The 24,411-nt window shown below is 49.3% G+C and overlaps 1 protein-coding gene and 1 long non-coding RNA gene across 2 annotated transcripts in view; one reads left to right on the top strand and one right to left on the bottom strand.

The window, feature by feature from the left end:
• Positions 1–13,154, top strand: part of LOC309674154 — a 47,054-nt gene extending 33,900 nt beyond the window's left edge. Inside the window, exon 3 of the long non-coding RNA XR_014269365.1 lies at positions 13,085–13,154. This is a non-coding gene — a long non-coding RNA (uncharacterized lncRNA). The remainder of the gene's footprint in view (positions 1–13,084) is intronic.
• Positions 1–24,411, bottom strand: part of COL13A1 (collagen type XIII alpha 1 chain) — a 95,358-nt gene that overhangs the window by 16,818 nt on the left and 54,129 nt on the right. Inside the window, exons 16-37 of the mRNA XM_082486109.1 lie at positions 23,442–23,558; positions 22,787–22,828; positions 21,888–21,914; positions 21,093–21,128; positions 19,691–19,753; positions 19,053–19,079; positions 15,224–15,268; positions 13,431–13,463; positions 11,862–11,924; positions 8,919–8,972; positions 7,727–7,813; positions 6,970–7,023; positions 6,733–6,777; positions 6,031–6,099; positions 5,413–5,436; positions 4,283–4,336; positions 3,723–3,767; positions 3,222–3,374; positions 2,327–2,425; positions 1,644–1,697; positions 775–816; positions 235–261 (exon numbers count right to left, since the gene is read on the bottom strand). Of these exons, the coding sequence (XP_082342235.1) occupies positions 235–261; positions 775–816; positions 1,644–1,697; positions 2,327–2,425; positions 3,222–3,374; positions 3,723–3,767; positions 4,283–4,336; positions 5,413–5,436; positions 6,031–6,099; positions 6,733–6,777; positions 6,970–7,023; positions 7,727–7,813; positions 8,919–8,972; positions 11,862–11,924; positions 13,431–13,463; positions 15,224–15,268; positions 19,053–19,079; positions 19,691–19,753; positions 21,093–21,128; positions 21,888–21,914; positions 22,787–22,828; positions 23,442–23,558 (1,260 nt within the window). The remainder of the gene's footprint in view (positions 1–234; positions 262–774; positions 817–1,643; positions 1,698–2,326; positions 2,426–3,221; positions 3,375–3,722; positions 3,768–4,282; positions 4,337–5,412; positions 5,437–6,030; positions 6,100–6,732; positions 6,778–6,969; positions 7,024–7,726; positions 7,814–8,918; positions 8,973–11,861; positions 11,925–13,430; positions 13,464–15,223; positions 15,269–19,052; positions 19,080–19,690; positions 19,754–21,092; positions 21,129–21,887; positions 21,915–22,786; positions 22,829–23,441; positions 23,559–24,411) is intronic.

The following is a 24,411-nucleotide window of genomic DNA, read 5'->3' as shown; positions in this document are numbered from 1 at the left end:
CAAGGGCAAATGGCCTCCCACTTCTCTGGGTGAAAACTGGAGAAAATGACCAGTGTCCTGGGTCCTAAAATGAAAGCTGCTAATCCATTTGCTTCAAGAAAATATTCAGAAGTATTTGTCCCTCTTACCAAGCTGGTAAATAACATTTGCAAGCCAGAAAAGTTGTTACTGAAAGATTCTTGCACCTGGGACAGTCTAGTAGAATTTTGGGATGTAAAGGTTTTGCAGCCTTACCTTCGGTCCTGGGAGGCCCTGAAGACCCTGTATTTGGGATGAGAGACAAAGCATGAGTAATGTTGAAGGACATACTTTAAAGCCCAGGTATCCCCATTCAGTGTGCAGCAGAGCTTTTGCTTTCCGACACACAGAGGGCACAAATGCTTAGCCTAGAGGCCTCTTCATTTGTGTGAAGGGCACTTCATGTACTGTTCTCATCTGGTAATGAGGAGGCTTTCGCCAAGAACAACCTGGCAGCGGGCCAGGCTTGCTATTAAGACCATTTTTGCAGTTGATCCCTTTAATCCTGTCCATCCCCTCTTGCGACTGTCTTCCCTTTCATCTCAGACTAACATAACCTTCTCTCTTTTCCTACCCAGCCCATCATAGCTCTGACCTACCCTGAGGGGTGGTTTTGGAAGTGATACTAAGCATGTTCCTGTTTCAAAACCCCAGTGTTTCTGACTGTTTTCTCCACCCAGAATCCTCCCCGGCCGCTTCCCCGCTCTATACTCATTCCCAGTGCCTCGGTCCTCAGGTGAATCACTCAAAACTTACTGGAGGTCCTGGTGGGCCTTGGGGTCCAGGGGGGCCAGATATCTAGAAAGCAATGCAAGAGAAGTCACCGTCATAATCTGCTGCCTTCAGCAGGTGAGGGGGAACTGCTCAGAGGGGAGGCAGGGTAGAGAGTACAGTTGAGGTCTACCAGGCTTGGAAACTTGTATTCCCTGTAAGGACTACGTTAGGAAGTGGCAGCAATCCAGGACAGAGTGGCTGAGAAGTAGCAGCAGGACTCTGGGGGGGGTTATGCAGCAGCTGCAGAGATTTAGGAGGGAAAGAAGTGAATTTTTTCTTCCCACCACCCCCGAAAAAGGTCCACTTCCACTACTCTACCACTGTTCCTGCAAGGAGGCACAAGGTCAACAACTACCAGGTGTTTCAAAACAGAGGAAAGAAGGTGGCCGGCTCCACACAAACAGAAGAGCGTATTGATAGCCTGTGGGATTCCTTGCCGCAGGGCAGTACAAAAGCTAGGGGTGAGCTTTGAGGGGAGAACGGACAAATTAAAGAACCCAAAATCTGTTGAAAAATATATATATTTAGATAAGTGCAAGTATTGTTCAGGAAATCCCTTTAGCACAAAGGCAGAGGAAAATATTTGTTATGTTTTCCATGATCTTCTATTCTTCCGTAGGCAATCATTATTGATTGCTTGTCATGAGCTAGATTGTTCTTGTGTAAGGGAACAGTAGGGCATCAGGAGCTAGAGGTGGTTGGCAATTCACTCCCACAAGATGAAGCCTGCTGTCCTCAATGAAGGGTGTGTCATAAGAGGGTGGGACTTGCTGGTTTTTAGCAGCACTGCTGCCAAATCATCCCTCCCTTACTGCTGAGATTGCAGAAGGAAAATGAGAAAGGTGACCTACCGATTCTCCTGGATTTCCTTTGTCGCCACGCTCCCCAGGCTCGCCCTTCTCCCCCTGCACACAACAGATCCTGTCACCACCAGCTGTACTGTGGAGTCTCAGTCCATCAGAAGCCATCTGTGAACCACCCATGTGCTGACAAGCAGCAGTTCCCCAAAGCAGGAGCAGGAACATACCGTGTATTTCACAAACAGCTCACCTGCAGCTCTCATGCACCTCTGTTTCCAGAGGAGACACCCTACAGAGAGGGAGGCCTCCGGGAGCGGTATCTTATGACTGTGCAAGAGGAGTGCCACAGGACTTTGTTTGCCTTTCCCCAACAGGCGCCTGATGCCTCTCTGCTGCACTACAGCTGCTGAGGGAGGGAGCACAGCAAGCGAGTTGGCAATGGTGCCATGCTGCCAGCAGACTGGGCATCTCGGCTGATTTCACCATGCAGGCTCTGCGGGCAATTGCCAGAGCCAACACCTCCAGGCAGCAACAGGAGCAGATAGCCAGCTGGCCCCCCGCCTGCTGCTGGAGACCTGATGGGCGTCTGGTGACATCCAAACACCAAGCTCTAAGGGGCAGGGGCCTGAAGCTCCCGAGATACTCGGCGCTTTGGGAAATGAACCTTTGTGTGTCGGCTACACTGTTCTGTCTTTGCTAAGTAGGAAAGAGCAGCCTGTCTTTTTCACTCTTACTGTCAATCCTGGAAGTCCAATGGGACCTGGCAATCCTGACGGTCCTGGCATCCCTTGGTCACCTCGTTCACCTTTCTCTCCAGTGGGGCCATCAAGACCCTACGGATCAAGAAAGACTTGTGGATTTTTTGCAAGACTAAGTCAGGCAGACATACGAGACATCACTGCAAGAGCTGAGACTGGCTCTGTTCATCCCAAGAACACACTGGAAACCCCAGACAACCACCAGGTGCCCAGGGAAACACAAGGCTTCACTGGCATTGAAACCAGATGTGCAAATGCCTGAACATCCTCCTGTCATTGTGGATGTGCCAGATCGGGGATGGGGACTGCTTTCCTGCCTCCAAGTTCTGCTCACAGTTATGCACTTTGCTGGAGACAGTGCTAGAAATCACACCCCGAAGAGCCAGCTGTTGTGACAGCAAGAGTTTTATCTTAGTAATCTTGTAGAAAGGCACAAACTTGTTGCATAAAACCCTCTTGACTACTGCTGGGGGCACAGAAGTTGTGACAGACTGAAGCTGGGAGACTGGGCACTCTTCCTCGGTTAGTGGCAGGGATGTAAGGGGTTACCCCATGCAGTTGCCCTCCCAGGAGGCTGTGTATGCTGGTACCTCAGCTGCCTTGCTCACAGCGGCATTTCAGTTTAAGCAACATGCCAGGCAGCAAGCTGAGGAAGTGACACAGTGCCCAAGACAGCAGGGCAGGCAGCAAGATGGACAATGCACCTGCCAGGGAGCCAAGAGATCGCTTCTGTATTGGTACACTTCATACAACAGCGATAAGGTGCCTCCGGCGCCCACCTCAGGGGACTCAGAGGTACCCAAGAAGTCCCAGGGCCTTGCCCCGTAACCTGGATAGGCAGCAGTGCTCCGAGAGGCTTCTATTTACTTACCGGTGAGCCGGCTTGTCCTGGCTCTCCTTTATTGCCCTTTTCTCCTGTGACCCCGATGTGTCCTGGCTCTCCCTTTATTCCAGGTGGTCCATCCTTTCCTGGCAGTCCGTGAGGGCCAGGGGGGCCCATTTCTCCAGGCTTGCCGCGTGGTCCCTAAAAAGAAATCCACACAACACAGAGTGAAACATTTACAGATGAGAGTAAGGTTACTCCTGCAGAGTGACCCCCTGGCCCACAGCCTCTTTCACTGCTCATCCTCTCACTCACAGTAATGCCATTTGAGGAGTCACGGGCAGGACAAAGTAGATTTACCGTGCCATCCCAGACGCTTCTTACAAGTTAGGTCCTTGATAAACCATTAATGCTCATTTTCGTGAGGCAAAATACTTTTTTCCCCTGTGGGAAAGGCAACTGTGCAATGTCAGTGACAGAGATGGAACATACTAACTCCAGATAAGACCACTGAAGGAAAGAGCAATCCACAGAGGCACCATGTCTTACCTTTTCTCCATCATGGCCTGGGGGACCTGGCAAGCCAATTTCACCCTGAAAAACAAAATGGTTACTTTGGCAGTTTGAAAGAAGCTATTCTGACTCCTTCTGCATGGCATCGTGATGATTACAGAAAGAGTCTACAGGGACGCTGGTAACTAATAGTCAAAGGGGGGAAAAAAGCACGGAACTCCCTGTTGAAACAGTACATTTTGTGACTTCCTAAGAATTCACCAGCCTCGTTTATCCTGACTGATAGTTCACAGCCCCAGTGCTATAACACAGTCCCCAACCAACAGAATCCCTCCACAGAGATCGGTTCCCATAAGCTACTTCCCTAAAGGGGAAGTCAAGTAGAGAGGATCTTTCATCTTTCAGATAAGGCATTATCATTGTGGGAAAACACATTTTCAGGATATTGTGCATGAGGAGTGGTAGAGGCCAGCAGGACAGTCTGATAGTGCTGGACAGGGAGAATAGGAGCACTGGGGAGAGTTGGGGGGGCAGGAATTCTGCCTGGACTGCTCCCGCATTTCCCTTAGCTCTGCAAGTGCCAAACTGAGCAATACCTTCTGTCCTGGTGGCCCTGGAGGTCCAGCCACACCTGGAAGTCCTGGGGGTCCCTAGATAAAGAAAGTAATTTTCAGATTATCATTAGGGCTTTTATGTTCATGTTTTGAAACCAAACAACTCTTCTGAGTCTAAGGGGAAATCACAGGGGAATTTTCCCAGGGAATCCTCAAATTGTATTTGCTTGGGAAGCCGAGGAATGGAGAGGCCTGCGTGAGGAGCAGGCCAGTCCAAAGTGAGTTGTAGCTATGTATTTCTTTACATTTTCATGGAAGAAAATGAAAATGACCACAGCTATCTGCTCCTGAAATGGAGATGAACTTACCAAGGTTTTCTCTTCCTATCTACAAAAGCATATTTTTAGAACAGAGATCGTAGGAAACGTTGTACTACTTAGATCCCAAGCAGAGCTTAAGCAAAGCTAAATGGCACTAGTATTTTGAGCAGATTTCCTGATCACTCTTGGCAGTTACCACTTTAAGGAGACCTAGGGAGCAGTTTGGCCTAGCAAGTGATGCTCCTTACACCCATTTTGTGCTGCCCTGTCACACTGCATTTTAAAAAAATCCATCTGTTTTCCTAACCAGGTTTCTTGTCCAGAGAAATAAAATACAGGGACACTTTTTTTCCTTATTTTGGCTCGAAATAACTACTTTGCCTCTCTTTCTCTTCAAAGGGCTTGTAGTCACTGCTATTTTAAATGATTGGTTTTGTACAGGACTGTTATGTCAACTTATACTTATCAATGGTGAAAATATGCCCTCCCCTCCCATCACAGAAGGCGTCCACCGCAGACTGCCAGTATAAGCTTTTCATGCAAGGCACCCGAGGTCTCGTTTTTCTCTGTTTCAGTCAGCCCCCCCCTTGCTTTTTGCTGCCCCTTCTGAGCACTCCCTGTTCTGAGCAGCATGTATTACCCCTTAAAGCAGAGAAATACAGGGTCTGATTAGAATTCAAGTGCCACGATCAGAAGGCAAGATAAGCTGTTCCCTCAGCTGTCAGCTGCCCCAACTTTAGCTCCCAACAGCAAAGGCCAAATGTTTTAGCTGCACCTAAATTGTCAGGCCATCTGCTTGAGACGAACATGTGGCTACTTGCTTAAAACCACACAGCAAAGCTAGGAACTCACCATCAAGGCCAAAGTTCGTATTTCCTAGAAAAAAAAAAAAAAAGTAAAAGAAAATAAACATCAAAAGGGAAAACAACCATTTGAAAACTAAGCTTTTTCCTGGAGGTAGTTTGTTCTCCACTAATGTAACACTGGCCCAAATGAGCAAGGAGCCTATAAAATGAACAAAAGCACAAAAAAAAAACCCAAAAAAAAAAACAGGTCCGAGTCCCATGGAGCTGTTATTCTACGATTTCCCCCTTTTTCAAGTAGAACCCAGGCTAACCCAGAGCTAGGCACAGCCGCTCACTCACCACAGACCATCAGTGCACACTTCCAAGGAAGCTTTGCAGTCCTTTTATTTACCATCTGCTCCAAGTCATGGGCCACTCTGATGGGATTCACATGACCTTTATGTCCACCAGTGTTAATATATCAACTAAACAAGGTGCACAAGTATTTACCAAAACACTACATGCAGTGAGATGTGGGATGAAGGGGACTATGGAACAACCAAGTACTTCCTTTTGCTGCTCCTGTCAAGGATGCAGATCTACATTGTTCTTGGGTTTCTGCATCCCCTGGGAAACAGTAAAGCAAGCAGCAGTCACCTCATGGGACAAGAGGGCAGTTACTCACCTGGAGAGCTTCGCTGATATTACCATCATAATCCATCATCTCATCCTTCCCAGGCTCTCCTTTGGGGCCCTGCAAAACACCAGTTCTTTATCCAGGGCTTGGGGATTGCCCTTCCCATGGGCTACTCGGAGCTGCAGTTCACCCTGAAAAAGGGGGTCTCAGGAGAGCTGTTTTATGAGCCTCCAGTTTCTCATCAAACAAAGCTCTTGAAAGCACGTTTTATAGAGGAAACACTACCAAAGTGTAGCTAGACAAGCCCAGATCACTAAAGTATCAAAGCTGGCAGGTCTGGTAAGTGGTGAAGTTGAGGCCAGAATCCAGGAACTGGATCATCTGACTGATTGTCAGACTTGGGCATGCACCAAACACCCTCCTGCTACCCTTTGCTGATGTGCCAACAGCCTGAGTTCAGACTGGGATGTCCAAACCCACCTCCTCCTACAAATGAGCCAAGCATTCACCCTGAGGTGGCTCAGAAGACTTTTTTTCTCCCCTAAGGTGGGGGTATCTTCTGATGAGAATATGGAATGGTGAAACAGCGTGTCTCAAACTTAGCCATTGCCCAGCTATAGCACTTTTAGTGATGGTGAGAACATCTGTCAAGAAAACAGAGGCCCAATCTAGACTGTCAGTGTGGTCCCACTATCCTTGGATCCCTTTGAAGGGCCAAAGCTCTTCAAGTGTTAGTGAAAGGACACCTACCCTTGGGCCCATGGGTCCCTGGTCTCCCGGTGAACCAGGTTCCCCCTGTAACAAGAAGAACATGGTGTTAGCAAAGCCTATCCCTTCACTTGCTCAAACTCCAGGAATTGTTGTTCTCTGCTAGCCCTCTGAAACAGTCTGGGACTAGACAGCTCCTTTTCAGCTACGTTTTGTACATGTCAGAACAAATTTTCAGCTACTGAACCTGCAGCTGGGTTGTGCTGAAGCACTCTGTACCTTTTCCCCCCGCGACCCTGCAGCACCAGGCCGGCCAATGTCACCAGCTTCTCCCTAAGAGAAAGAGAAAGGGAAAGGGATGGGTTTGTATTGTGTGGAGGTGGTGTGACTCCACTGCTGGCTTTGCATTTCCAGGAGGAAGAACTGCACCAGCCAAGTGCCCCTGCCATGCCCGCATCTCCACAGGTATGCCAAATCTCCTGCCGTGACTGCACACCAGGTGCCCTTCTCTTCTACCCAGGGCAGAGAGAGTGTTCAGCATGAAGGGAAGCACCTAATTCAGACCCAAAGTGCATTCACAGGCGGATTGTTCCAAGTACATCTGAGATGGGACCTCAGATTTAAGTTTTCTCGGTGTCCTTTCCCAAGGAGCGGGATTTTACTGCTGCTGCTCCTTGAGGAGGTAGAAGAGGAAGGGGAGGGGAGACTTGGAGGGCCTCCGTCCTGCCTCAGGTACCACAGGGACTAGAGGCTGTCATTGATTCTGAGCAACTGGTTTCTCACAGAGCCTAGAGGGGAGTTATTTGAGCACAAGGAGGGTATTTTCCTCCCAGAAACACAGTTTACAAATTCTCTCACCTTCAGCATTTAAAACAACAAAACTGGGACACCCTACAGAACCTAATACCCCTTCAGCAGGTGGGCACAAATGAATGCAACCTTTGCCCCTTCCTACACACCTCATGCTGGGCACAAGCCCTCACAACACACAACTCACTGGAGGAAAAAGCACTCACCCAAAGAAAAAAACACTCACCTTTGGTCCAGGGGGCCCGGGCAGACCGGGAGGGCCAGGTTCTCCTTTACCTCCCACCAGGGCATTCTCAGCATTTCCCTTCTCTCCCTGTTTGCAAGGAAGATCAAGCCATGCATCACAGTTCAGTCTCTCCATCTCAGTAACATCACTTGCCAAACCGTTGGCTTAGAGAGACAGGGCCCAAGACAAGGTCCATCAGCTGGCCTCTTGATATCCCAGAAACGTCACTGCTCCAGAGCCACCAGCTGTCCAGGAATCAGGCCAATATAGTTCTGCCTGGGGGCTCCACCTAGAGCCCTGCCAGCAGTCACAGCGATCATCATCCTGGCTGCAGCGCTGCTGCTCAGCCCTTATTCCCCAGGGCCACATAAAGCTGCCTGTGGACAGACCTCATCCCCCGGCCTCCAGTTTGAACACAACTGTTCTCTTCTACTGTTGAAACTGAGCTGATAAAACCAGCTGATGATAGCTTTTTTTGGTACGTCTCCCTCCGGACCTGTAGTCAACAGCCAGATAGTCAGCCCTGAAGACCACATCATTTGCACAGAGCAGATACAAAGGCAGCAACAGGAAAGCTTTGCTTGCACGGAGCTGCCATTACACCCTCCTCCTTTCCTGAAATGGCCACTGTCATTCAGTGCACTGTCCCCTTTCCCAAAGGAAAAGCACCCGGTGAAAGCCTGACTTGAAAAGTATGATTTCTGTCCCCATCTCAGAGCACAGAGAAAAAGCCACAGTTTCAGAGCTTAGCTTTCGCTGACCTGCCCTGGGTCCCTCCAAGCACAAGGCTATTATTCCAACCCAGAGCACAGCCGTGCAGCTCCCAAAAAGCCCATCTCCTCCTCACATGTGGATCTTGGAGCAGGAGGGAGGCTGAAATGCCACGTTACATCTGAGGTCATGCTTTTAGAGAGGAACTACTGGAACATGATTCCATGGTCATGTTACCAGGATCACAGCCTCCCCCTCACTGCATGAAGGGATGCAATTCCTCACAAAAAGGCATTCTTTGTGTGACCCTGTCACATCCCAGGCTGGGGCTGACATCCAGCTGAGCTCTGCAGAACATGCTGCTGTACGCTCTGAGTGCATGAGCTGTGCACAGCTGGCACAGGAGAGAGGAAGAAACAGGGATGAGAGTGCCCCCGCCCCCCCGTCCCTACCCCCCAAAAATATCAGAGAAGATACAAACCTTTGTGCCAGGGAGTCCAGGAAGCCCAGGGTCGCCAGCTCGTCCCTTCTCACCCTGTTGGTAAAACAGACATGGCCAGGCTGACTCTGCAGGCTCTGTCCTGGAGAAGCAGCCAAAGGATGAGGTGCTTCTGGTTTCAAACCCTCTTTCCCTTCCCCATGGGATTTTATTTCAGGCATAGACAAGGCATCCTCCAGCAGTACCTGCTAAGGCCGGTGAACATTTTCTCCTGTCCTTTTGACTATGTCTGCACATCATTGCCATTTCTCTCCAAAGGAAGGTGAGTGGGAAAGGGATCCAGGATCCCCTGTGTGCATCTTCCTTGCCACTCTGGCCTGCTAAACCCTTTTTCCCTGTCAGTCCTTCAGCACAGGCTCTCTCCATTCCATACATCCAGAGCTGCTGTTGCCCAGGGCAAATTTTGTTTGGAGTGCAGGACTTTCTCCATGCCTTGATAGAATCATAGGATTGTCTAGGTTGGAAGGGACCTTTAAGATCACCAAGCCGAACCATTACTCTAACACTGCCAAAACCACCATTAAACCATGTCCCTAAGCACCACGTCTACCCGTCTTTTAAATACCTCCAGTGATGGTGACTCAACCACTTCCCTGGGCAGCCTGTTCCAATGCTTGACAACCCTTTTGGTGAAGAAATTTTTCCTAATATCCAAGCTAACCCTCTCCGGCACAACTTGAGGCTGTTTCCTCTTGTCCTATCACTTGTTACTTGGGAGAAGAGACTGACCCGACCCCCCCCTTGCTACACCCTCCTTGCAGGGAGCTGTAGAGAGCGAGAAGGTCTCCCCTCAGCCTCCTTTTCTCCAGGCTGAACATCCCCAGTTCCCTCAGCCACTCCTCATCAGACATGTGCTCCAGACCCCTCACCAGCTCCGTTGCCCTTCTCTGGACATGCTCCAGCACCTCAATGTCCCTCCTGTAGTAAGGGGCCCAAAACTGAACACAGTACTTGAGGGGGGGCCTCAGCACTGCTGAGCACGGAGGTACAATCCCTTCCCTAGTCCTGCTGGCCACACTGTTCCTGATACAGGCCAGGATGCTGTTGGACTTCTTGGCCACCTGGGCACACTGCAGTATTCAGCCCGCTGTTGACCAGTACCCCCAGGTCCTTTTCTGCCGGGCAGCTTTCCAGCCACTCTTCCCCAAGCCTGCAGCGCTGCATGGGGTTGGTGTGACCCAAGTGCAAGACCCGGCACTTAGCCTTGTTGAACCTCACACCATTGGCCTCGGCCCATCAATCCAGCCTGTCCAGATCCCTCTGTAGAGCCATCCTACGCTCTAGCAGAACAACACTCCTGCCCAGAGTTCAGCTCTTTTCACAGAAATTGTCCACTGCTTGAGTCTATCCCAGTTTTCACACTTCCTCATTACACTGTGAATTACACTGCTTTGCTTTGGCAAAAATGTCACAACCAACACTCCCATACATCTCCCAAGGGGTGTTTCCTGCTTCTGTTCCCTAACTCCAAATCCCAGTCTTACACTCTTAAAAAAAAGAAGCGCAGTGTCTCAGTTAGCAGCCAAGCTCTGTGACACGTACTGGTGGTGAAAAGCAGTGAAAACAGGAGTGGCAAAACCAGCAAAGACAGAAGACGATGGTGTGAAATGCCTGATATGATGCCTGGAGAGCAAGGCCTGCAGGCTGAGGAGTATGGAGGATGCCACAGGGCAGTGAGCAACGCATGGCATCCAGCACCCAGTATTCACTTGGTGAAGTGACTTTGCTTAGTTCACCATGACATCTGGGTCATATTTCAAATATTGGGGCCGAATTAGTGGCCGTTAAGTTCTATTTAGCCCATTCCATCCAGCTGCTAAACCCATGGTTTCCAGCTCCAGTATCCTGTTTGGAAGTCTACACTTTGTCAGGACAGAGAGTGGCATCAAAGTTTTCTCTTACCGCAAAGGGATGCTTCAAATGCATCATCAAAAAAGGTGTGTTCTTACCTGAGATCCTCACACCTTCAAGACTTAACAACTTGTACAGATTACAAAGAACATTTCCAAACCTCTTCCCCCCAGCAGCTGCCTAACTCTCTCCACAACAGCAGCACACCAGATCAGCAAGGCTAGCAAAGAGTTCTTCTTGTTGCCGTGCTGTTGCCTGCACACCAGCCTTGTCGGAGCTCAAGGGAACACATCTGACATGCAAGGGACTTATATCAACGCTCTAGGAACAGACATGCACTGGTGACTCCGCGGACAATAATTAACTAGCAGCAATCTTTTTTTTTTTTTTTTTTTTTAAGGCAATTCTAGAGTGTGGTGACCCCTTTCCCTAAGGTAATTTGGCCTCCAGCCTCTTGTAAGGCCCCCACCCAGTTTTCCTTCCCTGCCAGAGCACGGACATTGCTGCCACAAATTAATGCTTCTCTTCTTGGAAAGAAGGAAAACATTTGCAGGACCTTGTGCCCAAAGAAAAGGGTTGGCCTTCGGGGTTTTTGTAAGGATATAATCTCTAGTCCTGTCCCAGGCCTCTACAAATCCCTAACTCTGCCCTGCTCAACTTTTGGTATCCTATTTTTCATTCTAGGACAGTTTTCAATAGACATGCCCATAAGGGCTACTGAAAACATCCTGTGCTGCATAAACAACGGTGTAAAGAAACAGATTTCTTGAGAAGGGGGATCAGATTATTGAATCTCTGTTTAGGGTGTTGTTTCTGGAGTCAAAAGATGCAGCGCTGTCCTTAATCATTCCCAGGACAAGACTCTCATGCTGCCCTGCCTGCCACCAGCCCCCCACCTCCTACAAACAGGAACACGCAAACACACTTCACCAAGGGGGGCAAGAGGCAGAAAAGGACACATAATCCCCCGCAAGCACGACAACGCAACGCAAAGCAGGCTCCCGCCAGCTCCCGCTCGCAGGGAACGCAGCACAGCACTGCCAGGACACCAAGCCCAAACACGCAATGTCCTACCCGCTGCCCCCTCTTCCCTGGCAAACCTGGGGGGCCCATCCTCCCTGGGACTCCAGGATCTCCCTTTGTGGGGAAGAAAAGAGACAGAGAACGTGTCTGTTATATGGCTGTCGCATGCTGTAACATAACCCAGCGAGCCTCAAACAAGAGGAGCCAGCTGTTCAGAAACCAAGCCGGGCTGCTTAGTGATGGAGAGTGATGGGGTATTTTTGTACCGTGCCCACCACGGGAACTCAAACCAGGTCACACTACACTGAGACAGGGGGGACTGTGCCGGGCAGTTCACATGCCGCATGACAGAACAGCTCCCTGCAGTAACATGGGAAGGCTCCTGGTGAACACAGAAGTACTGGGAGGCAGAAGGGGACAAGGGAAGGGGGAGAAGAAACATACTTGCTAAGCAAAGTGCGCTGTGCATATTTTGTGGAGTAGGGAGAAAAGGAGGAAGACAGCTGGAGGGTATTCCCATCAACACAGACATGAGCAGGAGGGAAGGAATCTGTTTGCAGTACAGTCCCTCTCTCACTTGGCATCACGATATGCTACTACCATCTTGCTTACACTGGCAGGTGCCATTAGGCCCTGGATTTGGGCACTGGGAAGTCCAGAGCCATTCCTCAGCTCCCTCAGATGCTCTGGGAGGGGAATAAAATACACAAACCAGCCAGAAGTGCAGGCTCGGAGCAAAGCCTTCTGAGAATACCTTTTCTCCTGGAGTCCCAGGCTCGCCCTGGTGAGGAAAAGACAGGAAAATAAAGTGAAAAAACAGAAGACAGTACAAAACCTCCTAGAGCTATCAGAGTGGAGGAAAAAAATATTCATCTACGGAGGCCTTGGGTTTGTAAATAAGGGCATGAGGATGCTTTAAATGCATATTATTATTTGTGCCTGGAGCTTGTTTTATCTTCATTAGCCAGCTCCTAGGCTGCTGTAAGAAACCAGCAAGCCTCAGACAAGAGGCATTTATGAAAGTGAGGAACCACCTTGCAGTATTTCAAGAGAAGGTTTGCCAGATACAAGGGAGCACAAGAAGACAAGACTTATCTGCTGGCATTACGGAATTTCCCTACTCCTAGCTGTGTGCGCACAAGAGCAGAGCAAGGCTGCGGTTGCGGATGGGGTTGGGGGGAGGCTGTGTTGATATGGGATCGATGTGGCATCACGGAGGAAAAACCCTCCTCACCAGCCCTAGAGAACTTCTTTATTTCTGTCTTTTTCCCCAGCAGCTAGAGGGAATCAGGACAACAGGTCGCTGTCTCATTGCACGTCTTGGATCCGAAGAGGAACTTCTAGCCCCCTAAATGTGCACCTGGCCCTTTGCTCTGTTACCATCCTGACACTGCTGTGGAGCATCAAGAGTTCACCAACCCCTCTGCCCAGAGAGGTGGGGAGGAGCTGGGATGCTGCTGGAGACGGGTGTATTTTCTCTGCTAAAAGCAGTAGCAGTTCTGCTCTTCCCCTGTAGTGGGAGCTGTGCGACCATTTTCCCGTGCCTTGTGCTTTCCTAACTCCAGCCCTTGCTCTTGAACCTGCCCTACTTAAGCCGCTGCAGCGTAGAGTAAAACTGACCTTCATCCCTGCGGTGGCCATCCCAGGAGCGCCCTGGCAGAGAGAGGAAAGACAGGAACACCTTGTTTGAAATGAATCGGACACAAACATTTAAAAACAAAACAATCTCAGCCAGGTGGCACTAAAAAGGCAAAATCCACATCTTTTCCTTTCCAAAACTCAGAAGTAATGCTGTAACACCACACTGCACGCATCCTCCTTCCCTGTGCAGGTCGTTCACCTATGGCAGTGGCTCTGCTTTCCAGAAAGCTCCTCCAAAGGCAGACATCACGAGCACAACCCAGTCAAGACAAACAGGTTTCCACACCCCCCACACCCCGGTTTTAGTCCTGCAAGTGAAGCAAAGGCCAACAAGCAGAACAGCATCAAATAACTGAGGAATGCAAAGACAGGCTGAGGACCAAACACCCAGTTTAGCGCTTGATCCCAGATACATCAGCACAAGCATCCCGAGAAAGGCCAGCTCGTACCCTAGAGCCTCGGTCTTGCTATTTCCCCTCATTCTGTGTTTATCACAGAAGACAAACCCTGCAGAGTGAGATGTTTTCAGGAGAGCTCTGAAGCCAGCCACCTTAGGGGAAAAAATGATTTCTGAGCACTGCAATTCAAGCGTCATTCTGCAGCGCTGAGGAAGCCACCACCATGAGACCACGGAGTCCAGCCTGCCCCTGCAATCTGAGGCAGGTGCTTCAAAACCCCAGGAGGCAGCTGCTCCCACAGGGACAGTCACATTTCCCTCGCCAGCATTGATGCAAAAAGCAGGTCTTCCTTATCAACCCTTTAATCTGAAATCTCTGTATGCCCTGTGTTAGTATTAGTTAGGTCCTGGTGAAAGGGTTCAGTTACAAAAGCAAATACGAGGGATAACAAGGGTCTACGGAGAGGGGAGGAGGTGAAGTAGTGTTAGAAGTTGGGAAACGAGAGAGGTTGGGATGTAGCACATGAGGCAGAGAGGAGGACTGGGAGCCAAGTTCAAAGTGAAAAGAGCTTGGAAAAGTTCAAACAAGGAGGAGTGGGGAGCCAGAGAGCAGCAGGATCATACCTCTCAGCTTTCTGAAACAGAAATCAGGGACAAAGCTAAAAAACACAAGGACAGAAGATGGAGATCAGGGATTCTATGCAATAAATGGGGAAAAAAAAGCATTCCAGATTGTCTCAGGGGTCAGTAGGTTTTAGTGAATACAGACTAGAGTCATGAAAGGGATTACATGCAGCAACTGGCTTGGGTTAGGCTTTCACAGTGCATTTGGGATGCCTGTTCCTCACTCCTTAGCCTTTACATAGCAGCGAACGTGGATGATGTTATTTTCTAGTATTTATCCTAAAACTGCAATGCATACATACACATGCAGGCTTGCTCACACGCTGACCCTGATTCATCACTGCATTAGTCCAGGCTCACACTTGCATAACCCTACTGATCGCAGTGGGCTAAACACACATCACTTAAGGTTGCGGCTGTCACTTAGGATCCCCAATTTACAAAACGCCAATTCCCTAGAAACATCAGCAATTGGCCGCTCTCACTAGCATAAAGCATTAAGATCCTGATGTTGCAAGACAGCATCAGACGGGGCATGCCATTTGCTTTGTAAAACACTTCTTCCCCCCGCCACCACCTCCATAAATTAGGCCCTATATTTTGCAATTTAGAAGCAGAAAGAATTCAGCTGAGGAGAGTCATTGACTAACAGACACACACACAAATTCAGGTGATGCTTGCGCATCAGGGACAGTCGAGTGGTACGGGTGAGATCAGGCAGACAAGCGTCACTCCACTGCTTACAAGGTACCTTAGCGCCATGTCTTCCTGGCAGCCCTGGCATGCCTCTCTCCCCCTGGAAGCAGAGCAAGAAACACAGAGAAAGAGAGCGAGAGACACGACATGAGTCCTCCCAGGGCTCTGAGGAGTGCTCGGGGCACAGATGACGAGAAAGCCTCCTGGGTGAGATGGGGCACAACCCATTTCCCCACCTGACTCTCACTGCGCTGACTGCACTAGCCAGGGCCATTTCCCATCAGTGGTACCTCTCAAGCCTGTTGTGTACAGCACAGGGCTGACCCTGCTGGAGTGCCACAGCAACAGCGCTGGGAACAAAGACAGTTTCCGTATCCTGATACCACATCCCGTGCCATGGTATTCCATACATAGGGAGTCACTCTGCAGCAATGAACAAACTTATCTGGAGGAACAGAGAATCCAAGGGTTGCCTTGTATTGTTAGCCTGAATTTTATCCAGTGGTAAATGGAAAATAAACCATCTTTAGACTGTCTGCTTACTGCTGTTGTTTTGTTCTGGGTGTTTAGTCCTTGCTTGGAAGGACTGTTTAGAAGGGATATACGTATATGCTTTTTTTAAAAAGCACTTTTTGTAACTTGACATCCTGTGAGCTAAATTTTGTAAAATGCTGTCTAGTACTACAACACACGAGACCTATGCACTGCAGGCACCTCCTACCCTATGCAGGACAGTTAACTAGGGCATTTTCAGCCATAAAATATAAATAATTGCGAATGCTTTGTACTGGAGAAGCGGGGACTGCTCTCAGTCCCTCCTCCCCAGCTGTGCTCCCTGTTTTTATTCTCAAACAAGACCAAGAAGCCAAGGCCAATGCTTTCTGCTGGGAGGCACCCACACTGCTTGCAGAGGCTGCCCCCACAGAGCAGCCCTGCATGTGAAAGTAATTCCCCATCCCCGAGGCTTTCCTGGAAGGAACTGCCTGCCTGAAGAGCTGTTTAATTATTTAGCCCTGCAAAAGCAAAGCCACCTCAGTGAGAGGGAGCAAGGTAGCCCCTTACAGGGGGCAAGTTACAAAGCAACCACACTACCCTGCATTTTCTGAGGATGGCCTCTGCTCGCTTGCACAGCTTCCCCCGGCACCTGCAGGATCACACAGGCACTAGAACTAATTAGAGAGCAGGAGCAACAAACATGACACCGCGTCATTAAAGAGCGGAAAGTAGCCCCAGAGCCAAAGCCAGAGAATTAAGCAGGAAAAGCAACTCTCCATAACATCTTTAAACCCGGACATATTTGAAAGCCATCGTAATATAGTGCATACCCATTGGGCTGATCTCTTCACGATCTCCCTGTGCCCTTTGGGCTTGAGAAGAGCTGCACAGAGTGCCATAGCCAGGCAGCAGCAACCCACCAAAACCAGCACTGGGATGGTACAGCTGGGCCAGAAGCTGGGAAACATCACCAAAGGCAGACATAAAAGGCAAAATGCCCAACACAGGTCCCCCGTGGGCTGCAGGAAGGTGGTCAGCAGCATCTCTCAGCTCTCCTAAGCTGATTTAGGAAATACCTTCATGCTCTCCAGTCTCTCTGGAAAAGTTAGGCTACACTTCTCCCATCCAGCACAAACAAAACCCTCACACTCTCTTCCACTACACCTGGTGTGAACAGCTTTATACCCACTTGGTGCCAGTCATGATCGGCTCGTTAGCAGTACTGGTTACAGGCTGCCAATTAAATCAGAGACCCTTCCTTTTTTTGTTTCTTGCTGGGAAAGGCAGATTATGAGAGGGTTACTGAGCAAGGCTGTGGGCGATTTCTTTATTGCTCTTTCCTTAGAGTATGACAAAAAGCCTCATCCTAAGGACCTTTCAATAAAAAAAAAAAAAGAGAAAATGTCAGTAAAGCTGAATGCAATGGCTAGGCTGGGGGGCAGTGAGTCAAATGCTTATTCAAATGACTCAGGTCATCACACTTATTGGTTGTCTACTGACCTTCACAGGACACAGACATAGGTCTCAACGTGATCAAAGTAAAAATGGCAACCACAGAAGAAAATAGCTAAGAGGGAATCTATGGTGTGCTGCATCTGTCACTGGGTGAGGAGAGATTATCAAGTGAACAAGGAGTCTGTGTGAAACCAGCAAGCTTCTTCAGGCCTGAAATGTTCTTCACTGCCAGCAAAAGCAGTGACATGCTATGCAAAATTGGTCACTACAGCTAAACTATGAATCATAGTGTTTGTCCTGGGCTCCTCAAAACCAAGAGAAGGTAAAATCTAGCTCAGGTAATTGGATCCAGAGGTGGAAGCATCAAAAGCCTTCCAGAGTCTCAAATGATCCTCCTAGGTAGGAGGACGACAGGAAGAAGCAATTTCCAAAGACAACAAACGCATGTGCTGTGCGGATGTTCGGGAGCTGCTACCGGGTGATGTCTGGCTGCTGATTTAACGGTACCTCCACACTTCCTTTTCAATTCCTCTGAGCGAAGAAGAAAGGAAGTGGAGAGAAAAGTGATCCTGACAATTACAAATGGAAGTCTGTGTGTGAAAGAAGAGACTGCTATGGGACTGGCGAGGTGCCCCTTCGGAGCTGCGATTTAGTACCGCAGAAAGCATGGCAGGTTTCATCTCCACTCTTTATGAAGTGGGAGACTTAAGACTTGGAGGCTTCCCCTTTGCCACAGCCCAAATGAAGGGCTGATCAGTCCTTGTACATGGGTGTAAGCAGAGCAGGTGTCTGCCAGCAGTGAAACACGGGAGTATAAGCAGGGGTGGAATGCAGCTTCTCCTTCCAGCCCTTTCTCCCTCCCAGACCATGCTCCAACTTCAGAGCTCCAGGTCAGGGGGAACACCTGGCTGTCGAGACAGCAGCAGACAAACTCCTAGCCCCCAAAACACATTAGTCGTGGGTGCAATTCTGCTGTCATTTACACCAGCACAAAGCGGAAGCGATTCCTTTGTGCTTGATGGAGTTACACTGATGTGAAGACGGACACAGGGGAACTTTTGGACTTTGGACACACACCGCAGTATTTCTGAGAAGGTATTGTTTTCTTGTAGGAGGACAATCGCTGCTGTTCTATTCAACTGTTAACCCAGAGCCTGCATTCCCAAACAACATTTCCTTAAACTCAATGTAACACATCCATAGTAAGCTCTGAAGGGGCCTTTTCTCCCTTCAAATAGTAATCCACCCAGATGGAAAAAATATAGAAAGTGTATATGCTGCACGATAAATGAAATGCATGCCACATACTAAATACTTGAAATTTATGTGTCACTGTTAATGCCTTTCAAAATATTACGGGACCAGTCTTTTCTCATGATGTTTAAGATGTATGGCATGACACAGTATGCTCTGACTGTCATGAACACTTGCCAATGTTGTAATGTTTTAAGCACAGTCTACATTGAGTAATATACTTTAAATATATGGGTACAGTAAATTTCAGTCAAATAGATAACATCTGGGCATAGACCATATAAGCCTGTAAAAAGTGTCCAGAAACAGACAGAGAAGCCCGGTGCCAAACCTCAGCCTGAGTTGCAGAGTTTGAGTGGATTTGATGCGTCAGCTAACCAGATTTTATGAGGAAACCCCAACCCAGCCCATCAAATGGAGAGATGTAACAAATCATTAGCAAGCTTCATAGTCAGAGAAATGCCTTTGGTAAGAATCGAATTCCACCAAATGGATAAAGGCTGCTTTTATTGCCTGAGCTTGGAGTGTCTGCCTGTGGTTAATCAGAGCACAGATGTGTACTGCATTAAATACCCCACAGAGCTGCCTCAGACCCAACTTCCTCTTACAACCCATCAGCCCAAGGAGCAGTATCTCCCAGATGATCTACCGTGGTAGAAAACCGTATTTCTCATGCCTACCTTTATGCCAGCGTCCCCTTTTTCACCCTGCCCAGCAAAGGAGAGAGAGGAAACAGAGAGAAGGGCAGTGAACATAAAGAGAAATTGAGCAAGCAGTGCAATCCTACAGCGAGGGCCGAAGAGAAAGCAGTTGAAGGATGGAACGTGCAATAAATGCAACCCTAGGCCTCCAGAGAGAGCTGGCTCATGACAACACGGCACCAGCCTGAACACTGGCTGCAGCCCAGCCCTCCCTGAGAATGCAAGGCAGTTTACGTCGCTGGAGTGGATGCTGACAGCCACCCGTACTAATGCTTTCCTCCATCTTTTGGGCGTAGGCGAACCATCAAACATTCCATGGACCAGAGTATCCTCATTCTCCCACCCTTAATGCAAAAGGCTCTAAAGGCTGGGTCAGTTTTATTCTTTAACGGGGGCCTGTGCAGGGCTGAGCCTGGCCCTGGGTCAGGACAGTGGGGAATCACATTGGCCAAAAATTGCCCAGCCCCTTAACACAGGAGCGAGTTTTTCTGTTTACATAGCTCATACCAGGCTCTAGAGAACTGCCTCCAGCCCCTGACCTTCCGTATTCCTTTAGCGTGTCTCTAGGTTTGTGTGCCTTGGGAGATGGCCCCACTGACTCTGAGTTTAAGGGTTACCTTGGGGCCAGTAGCTCCAGGGAGGCCATGCGGACCGGGCAGGCCTGACTCGCCCACCTCACCCTGAGGAAGAGAAGAAAGAAAAGGGAGGAAGAAGCAAACACAGCGAGCAGCAAGAAAAAGGAGGCTGTGGATTGCCTGAAAAGTCAGCAAAGATGCAAGAGGGGTGTCCCACACAGAGGTGCCCATCTCGCACCAACCTGGGTCTCTCTGGGAGAGGAGCAGCATTCTGCGTCAAGAAAGATATTCAGGGTGCGAAACATACGGATTGAAGGGAGTGGTCCCACGATCCTATATCATATCAGAGCTAACATCTTTGCTCAACTCTTTGCCCTCTTTTCCCTTTCCCCTGACCCACTCACCGGGGAGGATTTTCTCCCCGACTTTCATCCCTTCCTTCCACCTTTCCCAGAGAAAGGTCACAACCTCGGGCTCATTCCTCTGAGATCAGCGCAAGCTCTTTGCTTGGTAAGTAAATTAGCCAGACAAGTTGTTTCGTGTAAGAGGAGCTCATAGGAGAGGCCCTCGCTGCGAGGTCATTGCAGGGACCCCCTCACCACTCCTGCGTGCTGAGAGCCGCCCGCCCAGCGCACACAGAACAGGATGGGCTCTTAATGGAAAAACCGATGGTTCACTGGAAGAAGAGGCAATAAATTGCATCTGTCTGCAGGAGTGGGCTGTGGTCCGCGGGGGCTATAATTTCCACTTCCTGACATAACAAAAACTTCTCAGTTTATACAGAACTAATTAAAAAGCTCTCAGGTCTTGCCATTTTGCTTGCAGAGCACCCATAAAGCACCATGGAGATAACGCAGGACACAGGACTTCTGCCTGCTGGGAACATTCGCCTTCTCCTTCTCCAGCTGACATCTCTTTAGCAGTATCTCTTCATTCCCTCTCTCCCCTTTGATCTTCCTTTGTGACTTTCCCCATCTCTCTCTCTTTTCTGTCTCTTCATTACATCCTCTAGGCTTGATGATCCGGCTGTTAATTAGCTGCTGCTGAAGACATTCGGGCATTGCCAGCTTCTGTCTTTTAACCTGAAGCAGGATCGATTCTTTCCTGCTTTATTCCAGAAAACAATAAGTAGCCAGGGATTTGGGCCTTTCCAGCCTCCTGTTCAGGTCTGGGTGCACAAGAGGTATAGTTCAGCTTGGAAGCGGGTATAGAGAGGCACACAGATAGGGAGATGTCCGTACCATATCTACCGGACAGTTAAAGATGTCTCTGGGTCCAGCCTCTCCTTACACAGGTGACAGCAGGGGATCTGCGGGCCTCTCGCAGCCCCATGTCCAGAGCTCGGGAGAGGACTCCAGAGGAGTCCACAGATTTTCAGCCACGCTCCCAACAAGGCATCAGTGTAGCTTAATTCATTTAACAATATCAGAGCTCCCCTTCTTACCTTTCTGCCAGGGTATCCCTGAATCCCGGGGTCTCCCTGCAAAAGGCAAAAAGATTAAAAAAAAAAAAAAAAAAAGAAGTGAGGCTTGCCCTGAGAAGGACAAATCCCCATCCTTTTCCCTGGGGAGATGCTGGGATGAAAGGGCACTCCATGGGGAAAATTCACCTTTTGCTCAGTATGATTCCACTGAGTCCCTGACCCTTCAGACCCATGGGTCACTGTTACCTGCACTGGACTGAGCCCTAGCAGGAAAGGCACAATAAGCACTGGCAGCTGGGTAACTCATGCCAACTTTGTGCCCCAGCTCTGCAGTTCCTTTCTCCTCGCCCTGGCCAAATATCTCAAATAAAAACAAAGGGGTGGGTGGCTGCAGCTGAAAAACAACAACACCCCCCCCCCCCCCCTCACATTTTGGCAAGTGAATAAATGGGAAACTGTGGTGGAGTTAACAATAGCATTGCAAAATCAGTTCCTGAAGCACTGGTAAATGCTTTGAGAGTGGAAGAAGCCAATAAAGCTGTGTGTGGCAAAGAATTTTGCAAGAGGGGCTGATGAGGCGTGCCTCGCTCAGTCAAGATGCAACTCAGACGTGTCGCCTGGACAAAACCCATGAGTCAGCACACAGACCGGGCCCCAAAGGCAATACTGAGCTGGGCTAGAAATCTTTTTCAGCTATTTGATGTAACCTCGTTTCTCCCTCCTCCACCCGTTAAAATGGACATGTCTGTCATTGCCAGGAGTGTCCACCTCTCTATTTATCACCTTGCTCCCTCTACGTGAGGTCAGACATCTCACCTTTGGTCCAGGAGGCCCAGGTAAGCCCTGTAGACAAAATCAAAACAGACACTGGAGTTGGCAAATGTAGACAACATTACATAAACTGCAAGGGTGATGGGAGATGCTGACTGCTTTGGTTTGAAACGCCCCTTTACAGAAATGAATGCCACTGGTAAGCTCAATCATCCCCAATCTATTCTTCACGTAGATGACTATCTTAACCCACACTCCCAAATAAATTCATGACCATAGGGCTCCATTCCGCCAGGCCTGGTCTCACTGAATCTGAAGACCAAAAAGCTGCTTTGCCTTATGTGCGTCGTGCTCCAGAATCTTTTCTGTTTCTCTGGCTTTGCTTGGGAAACTTGTTCCCAGCCCACTGTGCAGCTGTGGAGTAAATCAGTCATTTGCAGCTTCCTCTGACAAGCTAAACAGAGCAAATGTATTAACAAACAGACCACTTGTGTTTTTAAACGAGAAATAACCAAACAATTTACCTGATATGAACCATGAAGTATACCGGATATGTGTGTATGTAAATATAAATAAACAAAATATCCATACAGGAGCTGCCTTCCTGATGTGAGCAGACGGAAGAAGAAAACTACCCTAGATACACTCTGATGCCTAAATCACACCTGGCGTTGCCTGCTTATAGCAATTCAAACATTTAGTCATCACATCTTTGGCTCCTTAAAGCTCAAAGAGAGATGAGAATGCTTACAGGACACCGCACCCCTATATCGTGTGTGGAGAGGTGCTTTTGTCTCAGGGGACAAGAATCGCTTCCCCTGCTAGCAGACCTTGAAAACTCTTAGAGACAGAAACACCTTTCATACTACAGTCGCTGCAGGGCCAGCATGGCATGTTTCTCCACCCCCCCGAGCTCCCAGGAAGAGGTGGTTTCTGGTACCCACCTTTCCATCTCTGCCAGGCTTCCCAGGTTCTCCCACTCTGCCCTGTTGCAAGAGAGAGGTATATTAGCAGGGTTTTCTGCCCCGTCCCCTGCCATTTAGCGATAGTATTATTTTAAGGCCGGGCTGGACATGGCCTTGGGCAACCTGGTCTAGTGGGAGGTGTCCCTGCCTATGGCAGGGGGGTTGGAACTCGATGATCTTCAAGGTCCTTTCCAACCTAAACCATTCTATGATTAAACGGTGCCTCTATTTTCACCCTCCTTGGCTGCTTGCTACCAGCCTGAGAACAGGACGGGGACAGGACTTCAAAGGGGTCGCAGGGATTGTTATCAGCCAGGCTTCTGCTGTGAGCAGGACAATTACACCCCACATGTTACTTCCTCCCTGTGGCTGTCTGCAGGGGCTGAGGAGGAGGAAATGTGCCTGGTGTCACCCGCTCACACCTGTGTGTCCAGATAGCAACAGGGCAGGGTGCACACCTCTGCCTTCCCTCCTGCGCCCCCTCCTTTCTGGGAACTTCTTCCTCCCCGCACCTCCGCATCCCCTGCAAATCTCCTGTCCACACCTATCTTCAGAAGAGGCAATAAAAGCCAGAGGAAAGTGTCTGAGCCCTAGGGAAAGAGGAAGCAGAAAGCTTTTTTGTAACTGGACTTACAGGTGGCCCAATTGGCCCGGGCTGTCCTGGGGTTCCTTCGGGTCCAGCTGGTCCAGTGGGCCCTGGTGGGCCAGGGGGCCCCGGAGGACCTTGGATTCCTGCTTGTCCTTGTTCACCCTGAGGTTCGTTAAAAACAAGGGGTTACCAGCAGGCAGAGCAAACCCTTCACACCACCACCCCAAGGGCCCAAGGCAGGTCAGCCTGGCTGAAGCGGAAGAGGTAGAAGCAAGTCCCAGGTTAGTGCCAGGAGAGGTTTCCAAGAGTGAGGCAGAGTCCTGCTGAGGACGGCCAGGCTGCCTGGGCAGCAGGAATCAGCACCCCACAGTTTGCAAAGGCATCTGAGGCCACCTCGTCTCAGCTCTCTTTAAAAGGGATCTACAGATGATTGAGCAGTCCAAAGAGATCTTTTTCTTCATGAGTCAGTCAAGTACAATTTATATGTCAAGGCCCAACATCTCTAGAGCTTCTCAGGAGGCTTTCCAAAGCACTTGACAGTCATATGTGAAGCAAAGCCTCCCGTGACCACAGTAGCGCTTCCAGGCAGAGCCAGAGTGTCTTACCTCAGCCTAGTTTTTTTTTTCCCTGTGCTATATTTGTTGGACAACACTCCCTCTGTTTTGCCAAGGACCAAAAGTAGAAACGCCACAAAACCAAAAGAAAATAACACGATCATCATGGCATTTCTGGAGCCCACCCAAAACAGGCCTATGTACGCCAGGCAGAGCCTGTTTTTGTAAGATTTAACAAGCTAGTGCGTGCAGAGCCACCTGCCATTTTAAGCTCTCTGAAATGAAGCCGTTTCAGCCGGTTCCTCCCCAGGCCCCTCAGTAGCCATTCGGCGGCTGTGGCTCATGCCTCAGCAATGTCATCTGGCCCAAAGGACCTGGACATGGGACCAAGCGGCACTGAGGAGACAGTGGGTTGGAAGCGCCACATTTGAATACCAGACTGCTGATCTATAATTGATGAA

This window comes from Vanellus vanellus (assembly GCF_965231255.1).
Source record: "Vanellus vanellus genome assembly, chromosome: 7".
Classification (NCBI taxonomy): domain Eukaryota; kingdom Metazoa; phylum Chordata; class Aves; order Charadriiformes; family Charadriidae; genus Vanellus; species Vanellus vanellus.
The sequence above is the reverse complement of the archived record's forward strand: the minus strand, read 5'-3'. Positions and strand labels throughout refer to the sequence as shown.